This window comes from Medicago sativa, chromosome 8 (genome assembly GCF_051527215.1).
Source record: "Medicago sativa cultivar Bolivia chromosome 8, Bolivia_mono, whole genome shotgun sequence".
In the NCBI taxonomy this organism is placed as follows: Eukaryota; Viridiplantae; Streptophyta; class Magnoliopsida; order Fabales; family Fabaceae; genus Medicago; species Medicago sativa.
The window spans coordinates 79,914,796-79,938,601 of NC_140756.1; the positions used below are offsets into that span (position 1 = coordinate 79,914,796).

At 32.0% G+C, this 23,806-nt stretch overlaps 2 protein-coding genes and 1 long non-coding RNA gene across 11 annotated transcripts; 2 read left to right on the plus strand and 1 right to left on the minus strand.

Annotated features, from left to right (window-relative positions):
- Nucleotides 1-749: 749 nt before the first annotated feature.
- On the plus strand, nt 750-10,107 carry LOC146902018 (uncharacterized). Of its 7 annotated transcripts, none has more exons than XR_015021392.1 (9): nt 750-1,206; nt 1,286-1,364; nt 3,665-3,957; nt 4,945-5,045; nt 6,012-6,109; nt 6,743-6,951; nt 7,590-7,651; nt 8,530-8,743; nt 9,731-10,107. XR_015021392.1 is itself a non-coding variant. In XM_085732362.1 (6 exons), exons 1-6 carry the CDS (start codon nt 3,687-3,689, stop codon nt 9,752-9,754), a joined length of 765 nt encoding a protein of 254 aa, XP_085588488.1. In that variant the 5' UTR covers nt 3,665-3,686; the 3' UTR covers nt 9,755-10,107. The 7 variants fall into 7 exon arrangements, 2 of the variants coding, with proteins under 2 accessions (XP_085588488.1, XP_085588489.1); XR_015021390.1 differs by lacking the exon at nt 750-1,206 and adding an exon at nt 2,998-3,033 and having other exon boundaries at nt 1,224-1,364; XR_015021391.1 differs by having other exon boundaries at nt 750-1,364.
- Nucleotides 894-3,313, minus strand: LOC146902019 (uncharacterized). Of its 3 annotated transcripts, none has more exons than XR_015021397.1 (3): nt 3,183-3,313; nt 2,930-3,070; nt 894-2,635 (listed from the first exon to the last, which is right to left on the minus strand). It is a non-coding gene; the product is annotated as an uncharacterized LOC146902019 (long non-coding RNA). The 3 variants fall into 3 exon arrangements; XR_015021394.1 differs by having other exon boundaries at nt 2,930-3,001; nt 3,183-3,308; XR_015021395.1 differs by lacking the exon at nt 3,183-3,313 and having other exon boundaries at nt 894-2,632; nt 2,930-3,064.
- A 174-nt stretch (nt 10,108-10,281) lies between the features above and the next one.
- LOC146902020 (uncharacterized) lies at nt 10,282-12,067 on the plus strand. Its single transcript, XM_085732364.1, has one exon. The coding sequence runs from the start codon at nt 10,779-10,781 to the stop codon at nt 11,898-11,900; it is 1,122 nt and encodes a 373-aa protein (XP_085588490.1). The 5' UTR covers nt 10,282-10,778; the 3' UTR covers nt 11,901-12,067.
- Nucleotides 12,068-23,806: the final 11,739 nt, after the last annotated feature.

The window sequence follows — 23,806 nt, forward strand, 5'->3', positions numbered from 1 at the left end:
GGTGATATTCTAGATAGTATAAACGTTTTATCAGGAAGAATTTTTTTTATAAATTACAACTTGTCCCAGATATCAAAGTTAATTTAGTCGGTGTCAATTTATCTTGTACATTTGAGTTAATTCTGAATTTTTAGTCATTGCCCACTTCTCCCATGCATTTTATATATTTACGAACTTTTAGACAATGCTCACTTATCTCTTTAATTTTAGTTGATGAGAGTTCAATATAATTGTAGAATTAAAGTGATGTGATATTCTAAATAGTATAAACATTTTTGCTAGATCAATTTTTTATAAATGATATTTTGTCCCGTGTATCAAAGTTAGTTTAGTCGGTGACAACTCATACCATGCATTTGAGTTACTTTTGGAATTTTCGTGACCGTTTCTCTCATGCATTTTAGTTGTTTACAAAATTTTATATAATATCCATTTATCCCGTGCATTTTGGAGTGATGAATTAGTTATTGACAATTTTTCCGTGTACATTAATTATTTACTTGTTTATTTTGAATTATAATTATTTTAAAATTTGTTTAAGGGACGACTTGTCTCGTGTATGATAATTATTTTAAAATTTGTATCAGCGATGATTTGTCCCGTGTATAATAATTTTTACTAAACAATTTGTCCTGTGGATAATAATTATTACTAAATTTGTATTAGTGACTACTTATCCCATATATAATAATTATTTTAAATTGTTAGCGGTGACAATCTATTCTATGTATAAAATTTATTTTAAAATTAATATCACTTACAACTTGTCCTAATACATATATTTAAATAATTACATATATTTAAATAATTAATTGAGTTCCTTGGAGAAAAAAAATAATTAATCTCCCGTATACCATAAAAATTGAAGGGAACTTTTGGCAAAAAAGAAAATCTTGAGATGCAATAATTTTTAATAAGAAAAAATAAATAACAGGCATGGGCTTGTTTAAATTTCGGCCCAATAAAAACCAACAACCCAAATATAAATACCAAGAAAATCATAAACCAGTATTCATTTCAGCTTCCCTTCCTCTCTCTGTCTTCTCCGCCCCTAATAGAAACCCTAGCCGCTGCCACTCTCTTTCTGGCCACCAACCCCTCCGTCCAGCCTCCTTTTTCCAAAAGAAATGCATATTTTTGATGCTCCCTTCATCCTCTATCCTTCTATCAAATCATAATTACAAAAGGAGGAATCTTGAAAATCAAGTAATTTTTTTTATTTGTTTGTAAACTTTGACCATTTTTTCTGTTGACCACCGTACTGAAATTTTCACCACCGTATCAGAAAGTTTGCACAGTAACAACATGGTGCTATTTCTTCTCAACTTTATGCATGCAACAACATAAGAGATAGACATTAAAATGTAAGTATCAAATCTGGTTTGGATTTGGGAATTTTGTTTGCTAAAATGTTCCACAGGTAATTGAAATTTAGTTTCATCTACAATTTTAAGTTTCATGTTTTAGAGATTTCTGAGGCATTTTCTTTCATCTGGCTATTGGTTTGTGTTGATACATTCTCATGAATTAACTTTGTTGATAAATTAAGCAAAAAAAAAAAAAATGTAAGCCATATGGATTTGCTTTTTTACTGTTTGCATTTCTCTTAATTGATTTTTGTAATAGAAGTTGCATGACATGATTTTAAAAAACATGATTTTCTAGATCCAAAAACTCATGTGTAATTTTGTTTTTACAATGAATAAAAATCGGATGTATTCCTGATCAAAAAAAAAAAAAAATCGGATGTATCATTTGTTCCTTTACATAACATAAATAAAGTAATGAATACATAATATGTTTATTTCCATATCTGTTCTGTAGAAAAAATATGTGAGCAGGACATTTATTTTTAATATATAATAACTAAAAATAGTGCTTAAATAGTGTTTTTTTATATAGTAACATTTGTTGAATCTCTACATAAAAAGACCATTTATCTTGTCTTTTGAAGAAAAGAAAACAGAAAGAGTTCAATTATCCTCAAGGCACTATTGACATGGATTTATCTCCTAGTTCATCTATCTGCAACAAAAAATTTCAAATTTTTTTCTACCACAACATTATACAAAAAAATAGTGACACCTATCACGACTGTTTTTTCTATTATTATTTATTATGATAATTTTTTTATCACACATCAATTCCTCAACTGTTCACTCGTGATATGTCATAACCACAAATCAATGACCCATCAACTTTATCTTAAAAAAATACACATCAACTTTTTATTTATTGTTATTTATTAATAATGAATAGTTATTTTTTTAACCTAACCAAGTAAACATAATTTTTCATCTCTATGCACCAAAAAAAAAAAACTTAACCTCCTTTGCTTTTTCATCTCCACCGTGTACCACCAATTACACCAACCACCTTTCAGTCACACCCATTTCACCTCCGGCGACTTATATAATTTTTTTTTGAATATTATCCACCATTTCATTCTCCTCTCTTTCTTTTCAAATCAGATTTTCAGGAGTTACCTTTAAAATTCATCACTTTTTTAACTCATAAAATTGAAAAATACATTTATGACCACATAGAAATATTAGTACTCTTCTAGCTGTTTTTCATCATTTATTTACCGTCTTTGATGTTTCTTGGAGAGATACAACATTGTTTAACATTCCTACTAAGAAAAAAAAAATTCCACTGTTAAAACAAATGAAGTTAAAGATTACAATGACAAATAATGAGATTAGCATTTGAAGGATAGATATTTGAGCATTTGATTTTGTAACACAAGAAAGCATGTCTATGAATGAAAGTAGAAATGTGTCCAAACATGTATTTTATGTAGATTTTATTTTATTTCTTGAACTCTTATTTTGACTAATTAGTTATATATATATATTTTTCAAAACAGCAAGTATTACTAAAATCCAATAGAAATGGAAGAAAAAAAAAGAAAGGATCGTTCACTTACCCATGTTTTCTCATCATTTACTTCTGCTTTTCTTTTAACTTGTATGTGCTTTTCTTCTTGTTTTATAGTTTGCTGGAGACACAAGAAGATCATTCAACATTCTTGTATGTGTATATTGTTTCTTATGCATTCGTGGAGAATCTTAAAAAAAAAGAAGCTTCATTTAACATGTTATAGAGATTTGATATGAAGAGGGAAAAAAAAATTAAAGACAATGCACAACCAAAAAATGAGTTTATTATCATCTTCATACCTTTGTGATGATAAAAGAAGTTTCATTTATCTTCATGTGTTCAAGATTTTTCTGCAAAATAGAGATGAAAAAATGGTTAGAAATTGAGAAGAAAAAATAGTAAAGATAAAAACAGTGGAAGAAGAAAAAGGGAGAATGATATAATAGTGAAGGAGTATTAGATGATATATAAAAGAGTATTTGAATTTTGAAATTTGAATTTTGCCCCCCAAGAGTACAACTTGCAGCATTGGTAAATGATATAAATGCTGACGCAAAAGTAATTTGTCTAGTTGCTATGTAAGTGAAAGAGTGTTTTTGTAGAGCAAATAAACTAAACCAGATGCCTTTAGTAGTTACATGACATCATCATAGTTAATTTTGGTCATTTAGTTCAATAAAGTAATTTTTAGACAACTTTTACCCTCAATTGTGTGATTTGGCAAGCAACCAGCTTAGGGTAATAATATATTTTCCACAACATCTTCTCTTCTTATATTAAGAGAGATTCCTCAAGGTGGAAGCATGGTGGAGTTATGGAAGAAAGGTCGAAGCTTTGCGGAAGAAACAGCGAAACTATCACAAGACCTTTCATTCAGTGCTCACAAATTCACCGAAATCATAGCAGAGACTGCCAAGGGGATCGTGGCACAAGCTTCCATCCATTTGGCTGAACCTTCATTCAACAACGATGTCGATATCAATCCCAATTTTGAGAGTTTCGGCGTTACCGACGAATTGAGAGAATTCGTCAAAGGAATCACCGTCACTACCTTCCGAGATTTTCCTCTTCAAGGTTTTTTGTTTTGTTTCGTGTTTTTATTGGGGAGGATTAGGGTTTGATACAAGTGTTCTAACTTCAAGGTAAAACACATCAATCAATGCAAATACATGAGAAAATTGAAAAATGGAATGTAATCATACATGTCGGCGTCATGTAACAACTAACAATGTGAAGTGTTGGTGCTCCTCTAGGTTTACTATGTGGTGCGGGTCACATTTTATAGTTGGTGGGACACATTAGTAAAGAAATAAGATTCTCACATGATTTTTCTTTTCAACGAGGAATGTGTTAGAAAAAGTTTGTTAAAAGAGAGTGTGAAAGAGTACTTAGTTTTTCTTAAAGGGAAATTGGACGATGGAGTGAATACATTGTGTTTGTGTTTGGATTAGAGTCTGTAAAATTGACTTTAGATGAAACTGGTTGTCAATTATAGATGTGAAGTTGATTTTCATTTTTTACACAATAAATGTCATTTGCTTAGTATTAATAAAAACGGCTTACTCTTAGACATGTGATTACTGATTACTGATATGGGTGCGTAGATATTGTTGAAGTAATAATGAAGTATCAAATGATGAGAGTATTTTTGTCTATACACATTTAATGGAATAGTAGTTCTTAGTTTTGATGCAAAAGTCAGCTTACTTTTCGGTCAAGAAATCAATTTTACTTTGAAATTAACACGTTGGTAAAAATTCCTAAAAAGTTGAAAACTTCAACTTGATTTCCAATGCATTATATTTAACTCAACCAAACAAACTTGGTTTTGAATGCATTACGTTGTAACTGATGTACTCTTAGAAGTTACAGCCAATGCATTACATTTTCTACCTTTATTTCAGTCCATTATCCTACTTTCCATTTACTCAATCAAGTAAACGCTCGTACTTCAGTATAAATGCTATATTGCTATGAAATTTGAAGTTTGTATTATCAGTTGGTGCTTCCCTTTATTATTTTATACCTGAAGCTTATATCAATTTTGGTTACCATTTGCAGATGATACAGAACTGTTTGATGTTCCCGCAGTTTCTAATATTAGGCAGGATTTAACGGAGTGGCAGGAAAAACATGCCAATCTTGTTCTTTCTACTGTCAAGGTAGCATCTATTTTTAATTTATGTTAAGACTCCAAAGGATTTATTTACACACATAATCAAAACACAGTGGGTCTTGAGGATTAAATTTCCCACACTATTAATCCTTGTATCCGTGAATCAGAATAATATACTCCCTAAAACTAGGAGACTGTTATCAAAGCAATGCATATCCATTAGTACTTCTATCGACACAAATGGATTGCATGTAAGCACTGATTAATGTCTTTGGAGAATCTCCTTTTCTAGTTTAACTTTGTTTGTTTGCTTTTGAGAAGTTACATATACAGAGTTACAGACAATAGAAAAAACTCTTTCCTTAATCATTGAAATGTGAGGTGAGATGTCTAATATTTATTAAATCTGTTCAGAAAGTAGAGTAGATGAGTTTCCCAACCAGTATACTTGAAAAAACAAAGCTGATGTTTGGGAGTATTTGCAAATAGAAGTTACATATCATCATGGATTGATGGCTTCGAGTCTGAATATTTGCAAATATCAACAATAATTTATGGTGTGGGTGTTAGATTCAGATAGTAGATTATTTGTGTCTTGATTACTGTCGACCTTTGCAGTGTAGGAAGATTTTATGCGTGTCTGTGGAAAGAGAGCTTGGGAGGGATATAGAACATGGTTGTTAGAGGCAACGAGTGGCAACCCCAAATTGCTTCCGTGACATTCTCACGGTGTTATTTGGATCCACTCATGTTGATTTGTGATATGTTACTATGGTAGAATTATGAGATGTGTGATATTCTTTTCTCCAAGTTTATTGTTGGGGCAAATCAAAGGGTCAAAAGCACTGCCTATTTTTGGGTCAATCTAGCATGAAGAAAGTAAAATATGACACCTTGGTGTATAATTTGTTTTATGTATACATGTTATTATTTCCTTGTGTTAATTATTTTTTTTGTCAAAAGGTATTTTTGAAAACTAGCCTTTCACAATTCAGTCTATTCTTTGTCGCAGGAAATTTCAAAATTGAGGTATGAGTTGTGTCCACGTGTCATGAAAGAGAGGAAGTTTTGGAGAATATATTTTATACTTGTGAATAATCATATTGCACCGTAAGTAGTTTACACTATTGCTTGAGTATTTTGGTTTTTGCAGAAATTTTGTTATTTGACTTTTGTCTGACCAAGATCAATCCAATACAAGGACTATTTGGTCTTTGAAGTCTGAGAAAACTATACAGTCCTGAATTATATATGGGCTTTTCTTGTTACTTATAGAATAAAGCATAAAGACATATGTGTAATCTTGGCAAAGATCACAATGTAGGCATTTCACTATGATACTTCTAATTTAGAAATACAGAAACATGTATATTGTCCCCATGGTTCCCAATGGATTCAAAATTGTCTTTCTATTAATTTCGATATGAAAACATCCGCAATACGTGAACGAAGTAACTTCCCCTACAGTAAAAAAATGAACATGTAAAATTTTGATAATATACTTCAGAATTCAGATTGTCTAAATTGGCTCATAAGGGCAGCTGAATGCTACTATCCACATATGTCGGTTGAGTTGTTAAAGACGGTGACTATTTTGTGCAATTTCATCCAAAAATATAGTTGGATATACTTAAATTATTAATAACATGTTAGTTATACTTGTACATGTGCAGCATGCACTGTGCTATAGTTATACTGTTTTGTGACTCATAGTAAACTGTTTTTTCCTATGATTTCTTGCAGCTATGAGAATTGGTACATGCAAGATGCTAAATTAAAATCATCCGAGCAAGTTAAAGATCAAATAGTGATGAAACCATTAGAAGTTAAATTAACCTCCAATCAAGAGGTCAAGGAAGTGAATAAAGAGACCAAAACATCAAATTCATCACATCAGCAAGACTTGGATGCATTTCTTCTGGGAGATACAGAAAACAGCGATGATGACCCAGGTACACCGTATTCAATTTGTCTTTTAAAATCTATTTCTTTCTATTTGGTACATGTGCATCTTCATTTATAATTGATATAAGGCCTGATAAGAGTTTATAAAGAGAGGCACTTCTCACCATACAAGTTGGTTTTTTAAGGATGAGATAGGCCTAATATAAAAACCTAGTAATTGTATAATGGAATTATATAGAGTCATGCCAAACAATTTATCTTTTGGTTTATAGTGATTTCCTGATTTAAGCTACATTGGAAGCTTTGAAGTTTAACAGAATGAGATGGAATGTAAGGAGGGGAAGGGATGCAATCAAATAGTTAAACTTACAAATTTTTGGACTAATAATGAGAGTAATTGGGAAGCTAAAAGGCAATAGCTATTAAATGTTAAATTTCAATTATTTTTCTTAACAAATCTAAAGCTAAGCCGATTAGAGTACTAGATTGCCATTTTTTCATAGTCTTGGCTGCCATGTTTTCCAGAGTTGGAGATTTGATTGGTATATCCACTGACTATTGGTATGCTTTTGGGGATATAATATAGAATTTAGGAGTATATATATATTATGTGCTCTGAGTGATTCATTTCTTCATGACTAAATTCAAGCTTTGATGTGTCTATATTTGCTAACAATGTCTATAGTCTTTCCAGATGACGACGATGGTGGATTTGATGATGATTTAGACAAACTGGTAGAAAGTTCGGTAAGCGCGATATCCTCTGTACTATTTCCGGTCTTATTCTCCCTTTCTATATATATTTCTCACTTTAGATTTATTCCTTTTAGTACGTTTTTTAAGTTCAAGACAAGAAAATAAAAAACCTGTTCTTTATCTTAGACAGTGCATATATAGGTTTGAAAAGGAATTGCAATTTAAAATACCCTTGGGTTGCATTTTAGTCAAGCACTTGATTGCCTATTATGTTTCAAACTTGACGTTGCGATGAAATTTGACTATTTTGTAAATTCCCGCTTCCAGTTTGTGGTTGTTGTAATTATACTAATCTACTTGGTCGATTTCCGTTTCGTTGGATGACAAAGTGTTAGAAAGGTTTGACCTTCTATTGGAAATAAGCAATTGCATACTTCTGTATAGTAGCCATAACCAAAGGATTTGTTGTAACTTGTAAGGATTAGGGGTCATTAGGATTCACTGTGTTGGAATTTGGAAATGATGACAGATGCTTGCTATTAGTAAAGTAGGGGATGACGGTATTGACCTCAGTAGTAACAGACTATTGAACTAAATCAAATATCCATATAGAATATTTATTTGATACAACTGGAACTTCATTGTGGTCTGAGTGTTTTATTTAAAGGGAAATTGCATTGACCTCTCCCATGGTATCATTAAAAGACGCTCACGCATGTACTCACAGAGCATCAAAATAAGGTTAACCCCTTGAATCAAATTTGTTTCGCAACCCTTCCACATTCACAGTAGAGTTTGGTTCTCATCTAATTAATGAGTGCAGAGTTTTGGTGCTCAATTTGTACACATGTACCAATCCGTGGCACCACTAAAACTTAGTTTATGTACTCATATACAAGCTCAAGCTCAAAAAATATTAATCCGTGCAGACCATAAAGGAGAAAGTTTTGTTCTTATCTAGCTAAAACTCAGCTATCTCATTTCTAAAGCATCCATTATTAGAAACTTTAAGCTGGGCAACCCCTATTTCTGAGGATTTAAATGGAAACGAAGGATCCAAGTCTGTGTTGCACGGGTGCGGGTACGATACCCGGTACGGGTGCGGGTGCGGGTACGGGATACGGCATTTCTCAAAAAACAAAGGTACGGGTACGTTACGATAAATTTTTTTTTTTTTAATTTAAAATAAATAACATTGCATGAGAAAATTATATTGCTCAAATGACGACAAAAATTCAACCAAAAAAAAAATTACAACGCTAAAACATCCAAATTGAAAAACTAAAGTACCGGATAAAACTTAATAACTATGCATGAATAGGAAAAATCACACTCCAACTGTGTCGATATCACTATTTCCTTCCTCATCTTCAGTAAAATGACTAGCTTCAATGCTATTAATTCTCATAAAAGGGCTTGTTTTTCTCAAAAAAAAAAAGAGGATATGCGTGGAGTTAAGTTTGACTTTTATAAAAAAACAAAAAAAAACTATAATTGCTCCATTTTCTCCAAAAAAAGAGGATAAACGTACCCAATCAGTACCACTGCAGTACCCCGGCCGTACCCAACCATTAAAAAAAAAAAAAAAACCTGGTGCTTCATGGGTGCGTACAGTACGCGTACCGTACGTGTACCAGTACCTGCGCAGTACCCGGTACGGGTACGTTTAGCAAAACGGAGTACCCGTGCTTCAGAGATCCAAGTGAACTGAAATAACAATAACTTCAGTTACAAGAGTGCTGGAAAAATTAGTTCCATCTCAAAGATTTCATTTTTTGTAGTAGACATAAACTTTCATTAATTGAAATTAGATTGGAGACAACATAAAGGCCGTCTTGCTGGTGAATGGTGGGGAAGCACTGATTTTTCATTTTAAACATACAACTAAGAGTTAACATATTAGGGAGGGAGGTATGTGTCGAAAATTAGTGAGGGAGGTAGGTGTATGTTTAAAAAACTAAGGGGGTGTGAGTGATTTTCAATGAGATCTCAAAGAAGTCTATGTAATTTTCCCTTGTTTAATCATTCTTTCAAATTGGTCACATTTTTGTGTTTACTATTTATATTTATATTTATATTTATATTTATATTTATATTTATATTTATTTTGAGACTTGCTTGAATATGCAGGATGATGAGAAAGAAAAAGCATAGATGTTGCTTGAAATTATATGGTGATATCATTGAAGTGGTTGCAACATGCCTGAGCTGAGAATATTCATGATGATGAAATGAGGCTTAATTTAATATTTTGTGTGACACAAACGGTGGCTGAGCTGATCCATGATGGCTAAATTTATTGTTTTAGCTCTTACTTGAACTTTATTTCACGTGTTAGTAGTTCTCCATGCTGAGAGATGAAGATTACGTTTGAGATAGATAAATCTTCATTTATTTAGTGAATAATTATGTATCTTTTGGAATACGTTTTTGTTTTGTTTGTATATAAAATATACTAATTGCCTGAAGAAAAATAATACAAGATTTTTTTACAGGAGCATACATAATTCATTTGGTTTCGTATTTACTTATCCTTCTATATTTTCTGTCAATATTTGATCCTATTCGAGTAGTTGTGACTTGTGAGTTAAGGGGAAGTGAAAGACCAAAATGATTTAAAGAATTACTTGGCAATAGCAATGTGCAATTCAGGCCTCAGTGCGATCCAAGTTGAAAGCATCTTTAGTGCAGGTGAACTAATGGCTTGATTCTTTATAGTTTACATTGTTTATACTTCACTTGCATTGGAGATGGATGATGTGGCATGGTGGGTGAACTAATATTAGTTCACGTGAACTATACAACACACGGTGCTCTATCTCTTTTTGAACTACCAATTACCATTTTTTATTATTAAAATATTGAAGTCTTGGAGAGGGAATGGTAATAAAAGAACAATGTAGTAGTAGTACCATTTTATAAAAAAAGCCAACGGTAATAATTTTACAAAAAAGCCAACGGTACCATTTTTGAACTAGCAATTACTACCTTATTTTATAAAAAGCCAACGGTAATAATTTTACAAGAACCAACGGCAATAATTTCTCTAATTTTTATCTTCCTATAAATTAGTGTAGTTACTACCTCATATTTTTTTACACACAATTTCACCTTCTACATTTTGTTCTCTTGTTGTCTTTTAATCTCCAATCATATCTGAATTTTTTTTTTTTGTCAAATGGATCACAACCAATGGAACCATTACTATAATTATATGCAAACCCCAATCGGTGATGGTTCTCAAAATTTTCAATCTTTTACGTATCCACGACCACCACTCCCTAGCAGTGACGGTTCTCAATATCCCCAACCTTTTATGTCTCAAAACCCACGACCTTGTATGTTTCAATCACCGCCATTAACTGCCGGTGACGGTTCTCAAAATCCACGACCTTTTATTTTTCAACCACCTAGCGTAGAACTGGAATCACCAATTGAATCCACTACAGATTCTCAAGTGCCAGTGTACTCGACTCAGGTTGGTCTAGAAAATGTTACTTCCACGGAAGAAGGAGAGCGTTCTAGCCAGAAAAAACAACGTTTCAGGTTCTCAGATGAAGAAGATAAATTGCTTATTCAAACATGGCTCAACATTTCCAAAGATCCGATCGTGGGAGTTGACCAAAAAGCAGATAGCTTTTGGGGTAGAATCAAGGATGGCTATGACAAATATCGTGGGAGACTCATAGCGAGGGAGTGGTCCACACTCAAATCTCGATGGCATTTGTTGAATAGACATTGTCATTGGTTTTGCGGCTCTTACAAACTAGCTGTTACTAACAAGAAAAGTGGGCAGTCTGAGTCCGACATCATGGATGATGCACATATGCTTTTTGTACAAGTACGTAAAATACGTTTCACAATGGAGCACGCGTGGCGGTTGTTGAAGGATGAACCTAAATGGAAGGGAGAAGCAATGAACAACTCTTCAAAGAGATCAAAGACATCATCTACTGGGACATACTCATCTACATCTAATCCAGAAAATCCCATTGATTGTTCAGAATACAACAATGCATCTCAAACTGACCGTCCGATGGGGCAAAAAGCGGCAAAAAGGAAGGGAAAGGGAAAGGCATCTCCATCTACAACACCCATTGTGGATTTGTCTAGCATCGAAAATGTCTCGGAAAAGAAACTAGATGTGTATAATAAAATAGCTGAAGCAAGGTTGGCAGAGAGCATACCAAAGTTGTATGAAATTATCATGATGGACAAATCAAAGATGGATGATGAGCAACGTCATGAGCATGAAGAAGTTTGTAAAAGTATCAAGGAGAAGTATTTCAAGAGAAGTTAGGCATATTGATTGTAGTGTCGTGATTATTTTAACTTTGTCATAATTAATTGTAATGTTAATTTTATATTTATGTTTCAAATAAATTATGATGTTGTAAAAACTAGCCGTTGTTATCACATTCATGTTCACATTCACGTGGCTTAGAAACAAGGCATATGGATCTTTCATGCTTCATGGCTTAAAAAATAGTTTAATATCACATTCACGTAAAAAAAGCAATGCATTATTATTTCAGTTTTGGGTTAATAAATTAAATAAAAAGAAATTTAAACTATGATATGATGTTATTAAAAACTAGCCATTAAAAAACTAGCCGTTAAACTAGCCGTTATTAAAAACTAGCCGTTAAAAAACTAGCCGTTAAACTAGCCGTTATTAAAAACTAGCCGTTAAAAAACTAGCCGTTATTAAAACTAGCCGGTAAAAAACTAGCCGTTAAACTAGCCGTTATTAAAAACTAGCCGTTAAAAAACTAGCCGTTATTAAAACTAGCCGGTAAAAAACTAGCCGTTAAACTAGCCGTTATTAAAAACTAGCCGTTAAAAAACTAGCCGTTATTAAAACTAGCCGGTAAAAAACTAGCCGTTAAACTAGCCGTTATTAAAAACTAGCCGTTAAAAAACTAGCCGTTATTAAAAAGAAAATAGCCTATATATACATGTGTTCTTCCATTCTCCTAAAACTCACAACTTCTCCCATTCTCCTAAAACTCACAAATTCTCCCATTCTCCTAAAACTCATAACTCCTCCAAGTTTATTCTCCTATCTTCGATGGATCCAAACATTGAATGGGATAATATTTGGAATGAAGTCATAGATGATTGCCTCAACGACAACAGGGAGGAAGAGGTGATAAGGTTAGTACGTGAAGCACAACAACAAGCCAACAATACAAGTAAGCAAAGAAAAAGAAGAACACTCATAGATCGAAGTCGTGAAGAAGGGCATAACCGATTATTCAATGACTACTTCTCTGAAAATCCTGTATACACAGAGGCTCAATTTCGACGAAGGTTTCGTATGCGAAGACATGTGTTCCTTCGCATCGTTGAAGCCCTTGGTAATCATGATGAGTACTTTCAAAGAAGGATTGATGCAGTGGGTAGAAAGGGACTTTCACCATTGCAGAAGTGCACTGCTGCTCTTCGTATACTAGCATATGGATCACCAGCTGATAGTGTCGATGACTATGTACGCATCGGTGAAAGCACTACATTGGAATGCTTAGACAGGTTTGTAATGGGCGTGTGCACAATTTTTGGTGATCAGTACATGAGAAGGCCAAACAATGAAGACATTGCACGTCTATTACAAATTGGTGAGGCACGCGGCTTTCCAGGTATGTTGGGTTCAATAGATTGTATGCATTGGGAGTGGAAAAATTGTCCTGTCGCATGGAAAGGTCAATTTTCCAGAGGTGATCATGGTAAACCGACAATCATGCTTGAAGCTGTGGCATCTCAAGACTTGTGGATTTGGCATGCATTTTTTGGCACAGCGGGTTCTAACAACGATATTAATGTGCTAAACACGTCTGATGTGTTTAATGATGTTTTAAATGGTCAAGCTCCTAGAGTGCAATACACAGTGAATCGAACTACTTATCATATGGGGTACTACCTGGCAGATGACATTTATCCGGAGTGGGCAACATTTGTCAAGACTATTCCTATGCCGCAAGGAGAAAAGAGAAAGTTATTTGCCCAACGACAAGAATCAGCACGAAAAGATGTTGAGCGGGCATTCGGGGTGCTCCAAGCCCGATTCGCAATTGTACGTGGCCCAGCGCGCGCTTGGCATGTGAATACAATGAAACACATAATGTTAGCATGCATCATATTGCATAACATGATTGTTGAAGATGAGAGAGACACATATGTTGGTAATTTTGACTACGACCACGTTGATAATGATTTGACAACTGAAATATCTACTGGTCCTGATCCCAATTTGTCAACATTGTTTGAAAGGATAGCTCATGTTCATGAAAGGCAAAACCATCGCCAACTTCAAGCAGATTTGGTGGAGCATATTTGGGAGCGATTTGGTCATGAGAATAATGAAAATTAATTTGTCTTATTTTACATTTCGGTTAAAATGAAATTTGTTGCTTATTTTTATGTATTATTTTGAATTTCAATAAAAAAAACGTAGTTTTTATGTATTATTGTTGTGTCTTCGTATCATTTTTAATTTTAATATTATATATTTATCATTATTTACAACTTGTTTTGGTAAAATTTATTGAAATAATTTTTCTGCAACTTTAATAATTAATATTTTTAAAATTTTAATTAAAATATTTAAATTAATATTAATTCGGAATCAAAACTAATTACAAATAAAAAAATATAAACATGTGGGGTCAAGTTTGAGTTCTTTATAAACAATCACCATTAAAGTAAAAACTACTTAAATCTACTATAAATTCCTTAAGTCCTACTTGGCATCTTGGCCCCACAAAAAGTAACTTAGTTCACCCACTTTAGTTCACCCCATTAAAGATGCTCTTATCCTTCTATATTTTCTGTCAATATTTGATCCTATTCGAGTAGTTGTGACTTGTGAGTTAAGGGGAAGTGAAAGACCAAAATGATTTAAAGAATTACTTGGCAATAGCAATGTGCAATTCAGGCCTCAGTGCGATCCAAGTTGAAAGCATGGCTTTTAACCCACAATAAAATTAAATTCTCTGCATTCCGTTTAACTCTAAAGATAATATATAGAATGAAATTAAAATGTCTCCCACTTTCTCCCAAAATTCTTACTTAATAATCTGTTTATAGCTTAGTATATTTTCTCCATTATCATTATGCAAACTCAGAGTCTTGTTTGCCTCTATTTGGCGCATCCATTCATTGTAATCTTTCCGGTGTCACGTTTTCTGAACAATTAGTGAAATTTTAAATTATTGCGATTTTGTTTAAATTCATTATGTACACCCATATGGCATATAGTAGGCCTAGGTGGGGGGTTTTTAATTGGAAAATTGAAAATGTACATGCACTTTTCCTCCCTCCTGGGTCCCAGTTAATCATTAGAAGATTATATTTAATGAAGATAAGTCCTAGCTTAATTCAAGTGTAAGTTGTTAGTTCCACATTGACTGAGAATAAATTAAATGTTACGTATACGAGAGAGATGTGATTTATGTTCTTTTTTAAAAGAAAGTGATTTATATTCTTATTACCTTAAAATTTTGGATTGAGACGTAGTGTTTATTCGTTTGGCGGTCATGAATTATTGGCTCATATTTTATCTTTAGAACAACCTCGTATAACAATGTTATTAACAAGAAGTTATATGTTAGGTTTGGTTTGTTTAATTTGGAGGCTTTGCAATAATTATACCATGTACATTTAAAACTCTATAAATTAATAATGTCAGGACTGGAGAAATTTATTAATTTAGAGAGTTATTAATTTATCGATAAATTAATAATTCTTAATTTAAAGAGTTTTTAAGTAATTATACTGTACATACCAAACAAAAAGGCAAATTAGTCTATGCCTCTTAGAATTACGTTGCTGCGAACCTTGGGACTCAACGTAAATTAGTAACTACCGTGTTCATATGCATTGGAAATCAATAATGACTTTTGAAGTACAGTAAATGTAAACAAGAGGAACAAATGTGTTCAATGTATTCTCAATATATTTTTTTTCAGTTTCTATGAATTATTAATTTATGATTTTCTTGGGACCGAAAATTATAAAGGGGTCTCCCGAAAAATTATTATCTTATTATTTTATCGAGTTTTTCAATTTTTTACATTGGCCCAAGTCGGGACTTGACAAATTTATTATTTTAGAGAGTTTATTAATTTGCCGAGTATTAATTCAAAGAGTTTCTACTGTATTATAATTTTCTTTATTATTTTATTTTCTTCATTAGTGGTTGCTTGTAGTGTTATGATAATTTACAATATTCTGATGGAACTTTCACTTTTATTTTTGCTTTATTCTTTTTCCAAAATATATTTGTGTTCTTTATATATGGATGTAATGTAAGACTCTCCAGCTGGATTAATTACACAAGCTGGAATCATGTGACCAATAAGCACACACTTTCACTACATCCAAATAACTTATGCAGCTCCCTTTTTTGGTAACTTTATCTCACATCTACTTCTTTTCCTTCAAAGGAGAAACGGGAAGCACGTTTGATTGTCTCTGGATAAGAATAAGATTAAATTGTTTGTTCCAAAAGTCAATTTCTATTAACCCAAACATATACTCCTACTATATGATTATATGCTACCTTATCCTTCCCAAAATTCCATGCCCCTACTTTTTTCCATTTTAATTTCTTTTAGGAAAAGTCACATTCCAATAATATAATTAGTACATTCATGAATTTCTCGATTTGTTATCTACCACAGGTGCTACTTTTCTTTCTTATTAAATTATATTCCATCTATAGTTAAAATCAGAATGTGACACTGGGAAGTGGGAACAAAAGCAAACCTAACGTAACTTGAGTAAGAAGAAAGCGAAATATATCAGCGTTTAACGTTTTTGTTTACTCTTTTAAGCAATGTGTTCATTAATTCAGCTAGAAAAATTATTTGTAACGTGCAAAAGCTAATGACTAAATCCTCCCTTTCTTAAACAAACCAAAGAAAGGATTTGTGTATGAGATTGGTGAAAGATGTACTGATTTCAAATATTGTTTTAAGCTAAGTGAGATACTTATTGAGTTTTTTTTTTTTGAAGGATACTTGAGGTGTTAGTTAAAATAGGGAGTTTATGGTTTAATGTTAGAATAAAGATATTAATTTAATTAGTATTTTTAAAGTTTTTTTTTTATAAGATTTGTTAATGGTACTTAGATGTTGAGGCTGACTTTGATTGGGAATTCAAGATTATTGCATATCATCATCTTTAAAATTAAAGAGAGTTAGATAAGTGTTTAATGTAACAATGTCTGTAATTTATATAAATAAATAATTAATAATTAATTACATTTGATGGGTGATTGTTGTGGCTGATATGAATTCTCTTCATTTTTCCTCTCTCACGTTTTTTTGAAAAAAAAAACATACGTATAAATGGATCGTTTTTGTTTTGTTTTTATAATAAATTAATTATTAAGGGTAAATATGGGTTTTAGTTAAAGTGGTAAGGGTATAAATGGAATAAAACATGATAAGCTAAAAGCTATAAGCTCAAACGCTACTTGGAATAGCTTCTGAAAAATAGTTTATAAGCTCGTGAAATAAACTATAAGCTCATGATGAAAAAGTGTTACCAAACAGAGCTACTTTTGTCAAACGAGCTTATAAGCTAGAAGCTAGAAGCTCATTTATGTGGCTTTCGTATACATTTCTCTCATTTTTTATATTAAAAATCATAAAAAAATTCTAATATGGACTATATTCATAAACGATCCACGTGAACTTGTATTAAAAAATGTTCAAAACTCCATGGACGATGGATGTAATCTCTTCGTAGTAGATGTTAATAATCATTCTCATATTTACAATTGAAATAGTGACTTAAATGATATCAGTTTGATTAAAAAAATGCAAAATAAATGTGTAGTTTGTCGATCGTCGTTGAAATTTCTCATGATTTTAAGTACCAATCCAAGGTGCACCACTTATGAAGATGGTCCACCGAGCTCAACTTATAAAACAATCTCATCCCCTTTTTATGCATTGGGTTAGAGTTATTATTCCTTCGTATTAATGAAGAGAATTGTTCTAAACTGGACCAAGGTCCAATCTATTTGAAAAACGAATTTCTATCCACAAACAACTCACTAATGGCTACACATACCATATAGTGTCCTATATCACATGAGAGCAGAAAGTCCTTGGTCAAATCACAATCTTTTGATGGCAATCATACAACCATTTGTGATTCACATCAAGTATCTCTCAAATGCATAACCGTTTTGGACTCGGAGTCGTTAACTTATAACATATATAAAATAAAAGATCCACACCTCGGTGAAAAGTATGTTTTCTCTCTATGTCGATCGTTTACACTCCTAAAACTTCATCAACTTGAGTGTTGAAGTCCTTACACATGCACAACTCCCTCAAGAAAAGAAGTTGATGTCGCACATTCGAAAACAACTCCGATTGTAGTCTTCAAATCCACTTTGAATCAATAATCAATTTTGGATGCATTTATCTTCATTCGTACACTACATTTTCCTCTACATTCTCAGTCTCTTTTGTAATTTTTTATCACTCTCTTACTTTTTCTTGTTTAAAAAAATATTTTCTCTCTCCCTGTCTCTCTAACTTGCTTGAGAGGATTCATTTCAAAGGCCTCCTTGTTTGTGTGCAAAAAAATATCTCATATCACTTTCTTTTCCTAACCAAATAAAGCTTAATAGCAAATGAAATTTCTTTTTTGACAATAACCGTGCAAAGAGCAATTGATATAATATAGGCTATGTCAAATGTATTTAAAAAGATATAAAGATTATGTCAACTAGATGTGAGAATATCACACGCTGAATGTCACTGCAAAATGGATTAACAAACTTAGGAGTGCAAGTCTTATCAAAATTAATAGAAAAAAAAGTTGAACTTTGGTTTCTTACGGGTGATTCGTTCATTTTAATTTGTAAAATCATCATAATTGAAAAATGCTAATGAGTGTCTTTAGAGCATGTGTTAAGAAGATAAACTTATAAATGTTGTATTGAAAAATGATGAAAAATTATAATATATTTTACTTTTTAAAAGTTAAAAAATTGTTGAATTCAATACAAATTTACTATTTTTTGTTTCCTTAACTACTCCCTCCGGTCTCAAATATAAGAAAATATTCCTTTTTTAGATTCATTGAGTAGTTAATGTATGTGGTCTACATTGTAAAGCAGATACATTAATTATTCAATGAACCTAAAAAAGGAATCTTTTCTTATATTTGAGACCGGAGGGAGTAGTACCTTAAGCATATTGGTTAGCAAAACCCATCATAATTTTATAGCATGCTTCATGCATTGGTCGACTTCTCACAATTGATAGAAAATCCCAATTAATTATGATTAGAATGGCAGATAAAATTCTCCTTCAGAAATTAAAATGATCCCAAAAAAAAAACAAAAAAAAAGAATGAGTATGGGGAGGAGCCACCGTATCTTATGGGACCCACCATCAATTGCATCAAGGATTACGATTGTGCAACAGTAACCAATGATGGGTTTTGTGGATCGTCAAAGTGATGGAATACCAATTAAGATACTGACACGTGGCTTAAATAATCATCCTATGACCTAAATTAGTGGACCGTTCTCATATCAGAAGTCAGCGGCGGAACCGACACTGACGGAGACTTAACGGCAAAGAGATATTGATAAAGTTAGGAGAATTCCCAGCGGTGTAATAACGAGTGAGTCTACTCATTGTATCCCCAATTTATCGTCGCCTATTTCTCGCTAAGGTATTAGTATTATGGGTAGTGTTAACTTGTGCCCTTAGCGCACATGTTAAGAAACCTAAAAGAAGAAATATTGTCTAAAATTTTGTGCATTAAATGATTAAAAACATAGTTTTGAAACCCGGCTCGGACCGGCCGGTCCGACCGATTGGACAATGAACCGGTGGTGTAACCGGTTCGAGCTGTTTATCAGATCGGTCATGCAATTGAACCGGTTAAAATCGGCGTGGCTCGTTAAAAACCGGTGGAAACCGGTGACTCGGCCGGTTTTCCGAGTCAATCCGGTTTTGCAAATTTTTTTCAATTTCTGTCATAATTAGTCATTAAGCACAGATTAATAATACTAATTAATGTGCGGTTTAATACATTTAATATCAATTAATGCTTCAACAACTTGGACTTTTGTAGAAAAATCTGAAATATGAAAAAATTGGGAACAATAGGAATCGAAATCGAACCGTGGACATTAAAATGAATAGTTGGAAGCTTAACCACTACAACAACTTTTAATCTTTGTTATAAATTGAAATATATTATATATGTAAATATATTACATTTTAATTTTATAACAAGAGAGAACACATCATTTTTTTCTTTTTAAAAAGAGCAAATTATTGTTAAATATAATATTTACAAAATAATAATAATATACACAACACATTTTTTTTTGGAAATCTAAATATTATATCAATATTAATATTAATATATATGCAAAACAAAATCTATTTCATGTCATTAAAATATAGCTGTACATATATTAATATACATATTTCATGTCACTTTTTTTAGTTTTTAAGTGAACGAGTCACCGATTAAATCCGATTTAATCCGGTTAAATAACTATATAAATTTAATCTCAAGACCGAGTTATCTAACCGAGTCATCCGAGTTGATCCGGTTCAGTCATGCGATTCGACCATTGACTCAGTACCCCTGCCGAGTCGATGACCGAGCCGAGTTTTAAAACTATGATTAAAAAGTTAAATATTAAATGCAATGCACACATTCCAATAAGTTTTTTCTATATTTGAATCATTAACTTGTGTCTTGAGGGCACAAGTTAACATTTTCCTAGTATTATTTCTTCTTCTTTTTTTGGTGGAAGAGAATTAAATAGAGGAAATGAAGTGGAAGCAATGTTGCTCCTAAAAAGTCCCAATCTAAAGACCCTCTGCTCAATGCTCATGCTCATGCTCATGCTGTCATGCATATGTTGTTTTCCCTTCACGCAGTATCTATCATTTATTTTTGTGAGAGATAAAGTTTACAAGCACAGTAGCATTGAAGTTTCGCATGTGAAGAGTAACCCTTCTAAGTTCTAACATTAATATTTCTTTCTCGAAATAACATTATTATTTCTCTTATATGATTGGCTAGTTCATCGTATATGCAGTAATTTTTTATGGGTCATACTAACCGGTGCTCCGGGGCACTGGTTAAGCATACCAAAAAAGGAAATTATTATCATAAAAGGAAGCTGTTTTTGACTTTTTATAAATTAATTACACAATTTCAATGTATTAACTACTGTATAATTTCCTTTTTAGTATGCTTAACCAGTGCCCCTGGGGCATCGGTTAGCATTTCCCTTTTTTAATAGCACTTGTTAACATTCTTTATTACCTTTACTCAAAATAAAATAAAAAAATCTTTATCACCTATACCATTCTCAAGAGAAGATCTCTTTATTTAAGATTCGATACCTATGAGTAACTCTTATTGAGAAGAATAGTTCTAAGATTAGATACCTATGAGTAACTCTTTTTTTGGTGGTGGTCGGGGTTTGAACTCAGGACCTTACGGACCTTACATATATTATGCATTGTCCTTACCAATTGAACTAAGCTCACGAGGGCAATAGTTTTGAATAACTAATAAGATCAATACATTAAACATTCATTTAGTTAAAATATTTATTAAAATTTAAATATCACAAATTAAGGTGAATAATGATGAGTCTCGTTTTTAACTAAATAAACCACTTGCAAAAAGTTGGAGTAATAGACAGTAGACTTAAATCTCCCAACAAAGTTTGATAATCACAAACAACACCTAGAACCCAAATATGAAACTCCCATGATACCCAAATATGAAGCTCCCGTTGTGTCATCTAAATTCTAACGAGGTCACCAAAGCTTGCCAAACATGCGTTCTTTAGTGCATCTCCGTCTCCATTAAGAATCAACAAGTCATGATTGTTTCGTTTTCCAGAAGCCTCTCGATAAAGCCAAAAGTTACACAGTTTAAAATAACTGAAAAACTCAGAAATAAAAGGAAACCATGCAGCTAGCCAATGCACATACTCAACAAAGGGCTACACCACCAATTATGGTAATAAAAAGCAAAATTACTAAAGAGAGCTGTAAACCACCTAAAAGATAGACGTTTAAAGCGGCAGAGTGGTGGCTGATTTATTCGAGAAAATTCAACTATTCTTGTCCTTTCAGATAGTCCAAATACAAGTACACCAAATCATAACCAAAATATAACGTTTCGTACGAGAAATGTCGACAATGTAAGCAAATTGTAATAATTATCTTTGGTTAGACTGAATTGATTGATTATATTTAATTTATCTTTTGGCGAAACACTTGATTAGAAATATTTTCCTTCAAAACAATAGGATGAAGACAGAAAAATAACATTTTTTCTGGAAAAAGAAAACCAAAAAACTTACACTCACACAAATATATATATATATATATATATATATATATATATATGAGTTTTGCTATAACACACCCACTTGTTTTTATGTGGGAGTGTTTTAGCAAGCTACACCTTAGGGTGTATTTAATTACTTTTAGTTATAACTTGTTAAAACACACCTTCTGAAAAATAAGTTGATGTATTCTAGCAAATGTCTATAGAAGTTGCTAACACACACCCACTTATTTTTTAGAATGAGTGTTTTAGCAACATTCACCTTAAGGTGTATTTAACAACTTTTTAGTTATATATTTGCTAAAATACACCTTAATGAAAACTAGTGGGTGTATTCTAGCAAACCCCTATATACCTATATATATATATATATATATATATATATATATATATATATATATATATATATATATATATAGGTTTTGCTAAAAGACACCAACTAATTTTTATGAAGGTGTCTTTTAACAAAGTTATAACTAAAAAGTGGAAATCACATCTAGAGGTGTGGATTGTTAAAAACACCTACATGGGTGGCTTCTAGCAAAACCCTATTACTTTATTTCTCAATTTACTTTTTTTTTTGTGGTGGCCGAGGTTTGAACACCGGACCTTGCATATTTTATGCATTGTCCCTACCAACTGAGTTAAGTTCACGATGACTATTTCTCAATTTACTTAGTATAACTAATGAAACAATATTTTTTATTTAAAATATATTAAATTAACGTAATTAATCATCACTTAAAAAGCCACAGTGTTACACTTCGTTCAACATTTAAGTGTAAAAAAAAAAAAAAAAAAATTACTTAATAAATAATAAAAATAAAATATACTCTTTGTACAAAAAATTTAGAGTACTAACCAAAATATTAGCTCCCGTATATTTGGGTAAAAAATATCACGCGATATATTGAACCCACCGTATCACGATATATTGTCGGCCCTGTGGGAACGATATGATAGATTGACTGGCAAGGCTCATACGTATACGACGGACGCAAATCACCTACCGCTTCCAAATGGGTTGTATTAAATCCATCAATCAACAAACGCCACGTGCCTGTCTATGTGAATCACACATGAGAAACTTATTCACTCCATTCTCTCAAAAAAAAAAAAAAACTAATTCACTCCATTTCATTTTCTTTATATGATAATCTAAATAAAATTAGGTCAAACATCCTTTTTAATATACTTATTTTTTCAGATTATCGTATAAATTGTGTAGCTTTTTTTAATGAAAAAACAAAATGATGAGTACATGCTAGTAATAATAATAATAATAAGAGTTGTGTTATGTGTACAACCAAAATTAGACAACTAATGCAACATTATGAGGAGCATGCAAATCAAAATTAGTCAAAAAATAATAAATAAGTTGTTGGTTGTACAAAAGAGATGTTCACATATCATTCCTCTAATAATAAGGGTTGGGAAAATCCTAGCAAATGTTTTTAGGATATTGCTTAAGCATTTAAAAAGTAATAGATATACATTGAAATTGTGTAGTTATGATTTTTATATGTGTTATGACTTGTATTTTTAAGACAATTTTTTTTTATGGTCCTTTAAACAATGTCCTTGGAACATTTGTTAGCAAGACCATAATAATAATAATAAGATAGATGCTAATAAGTGTTTAAAGGCAAGGAATTCTCAAAAAAAAAATATTTTTGTTCTCTATAAATATACTAATTTTTCGTTTTAGTTCATCTAAATTTTTTTTTTCGACTTTTAGTCTCCTAAAAGTTTTTCATCTTCATTTTCGGTCCTCCTTTTAAATAAACTCATATATAAAATTCATATTTTGAATAAATTTTTGCAATAAAGTTTATGACATTA

Bases quoted from the DNA above. Each gene is read 5' to 3' on its own strand.
- LOC146902020 (XM_085732364.1), top strand. From the start codon at position 10,779: ATGGATCACAACCAATGGAACCATTACTATAATTATATGCAAACCCCA.
- LOC146902018 (XM_085732362.1), top strand. From the start codon at position 3,687: ATGGTGGAGTTATGGAAGAAAGGTCGAAGCTTTGCGGAAGAAACAGCG. The intron at 5,046-6,011 runs GTAGCATCTATT...TCTTTGTCGCAG, and splicing joins TTGTTCTTTCTACTGTCAAG to GAAATTTCAAAATTGAGGTA. The intron at 6,952-7,589 runs GTACACCGTATT...CAATGTCTATAG, and splicing joins AAACAGCGATGATGACCCAG to TCTTTCCAGATGACGACGAT.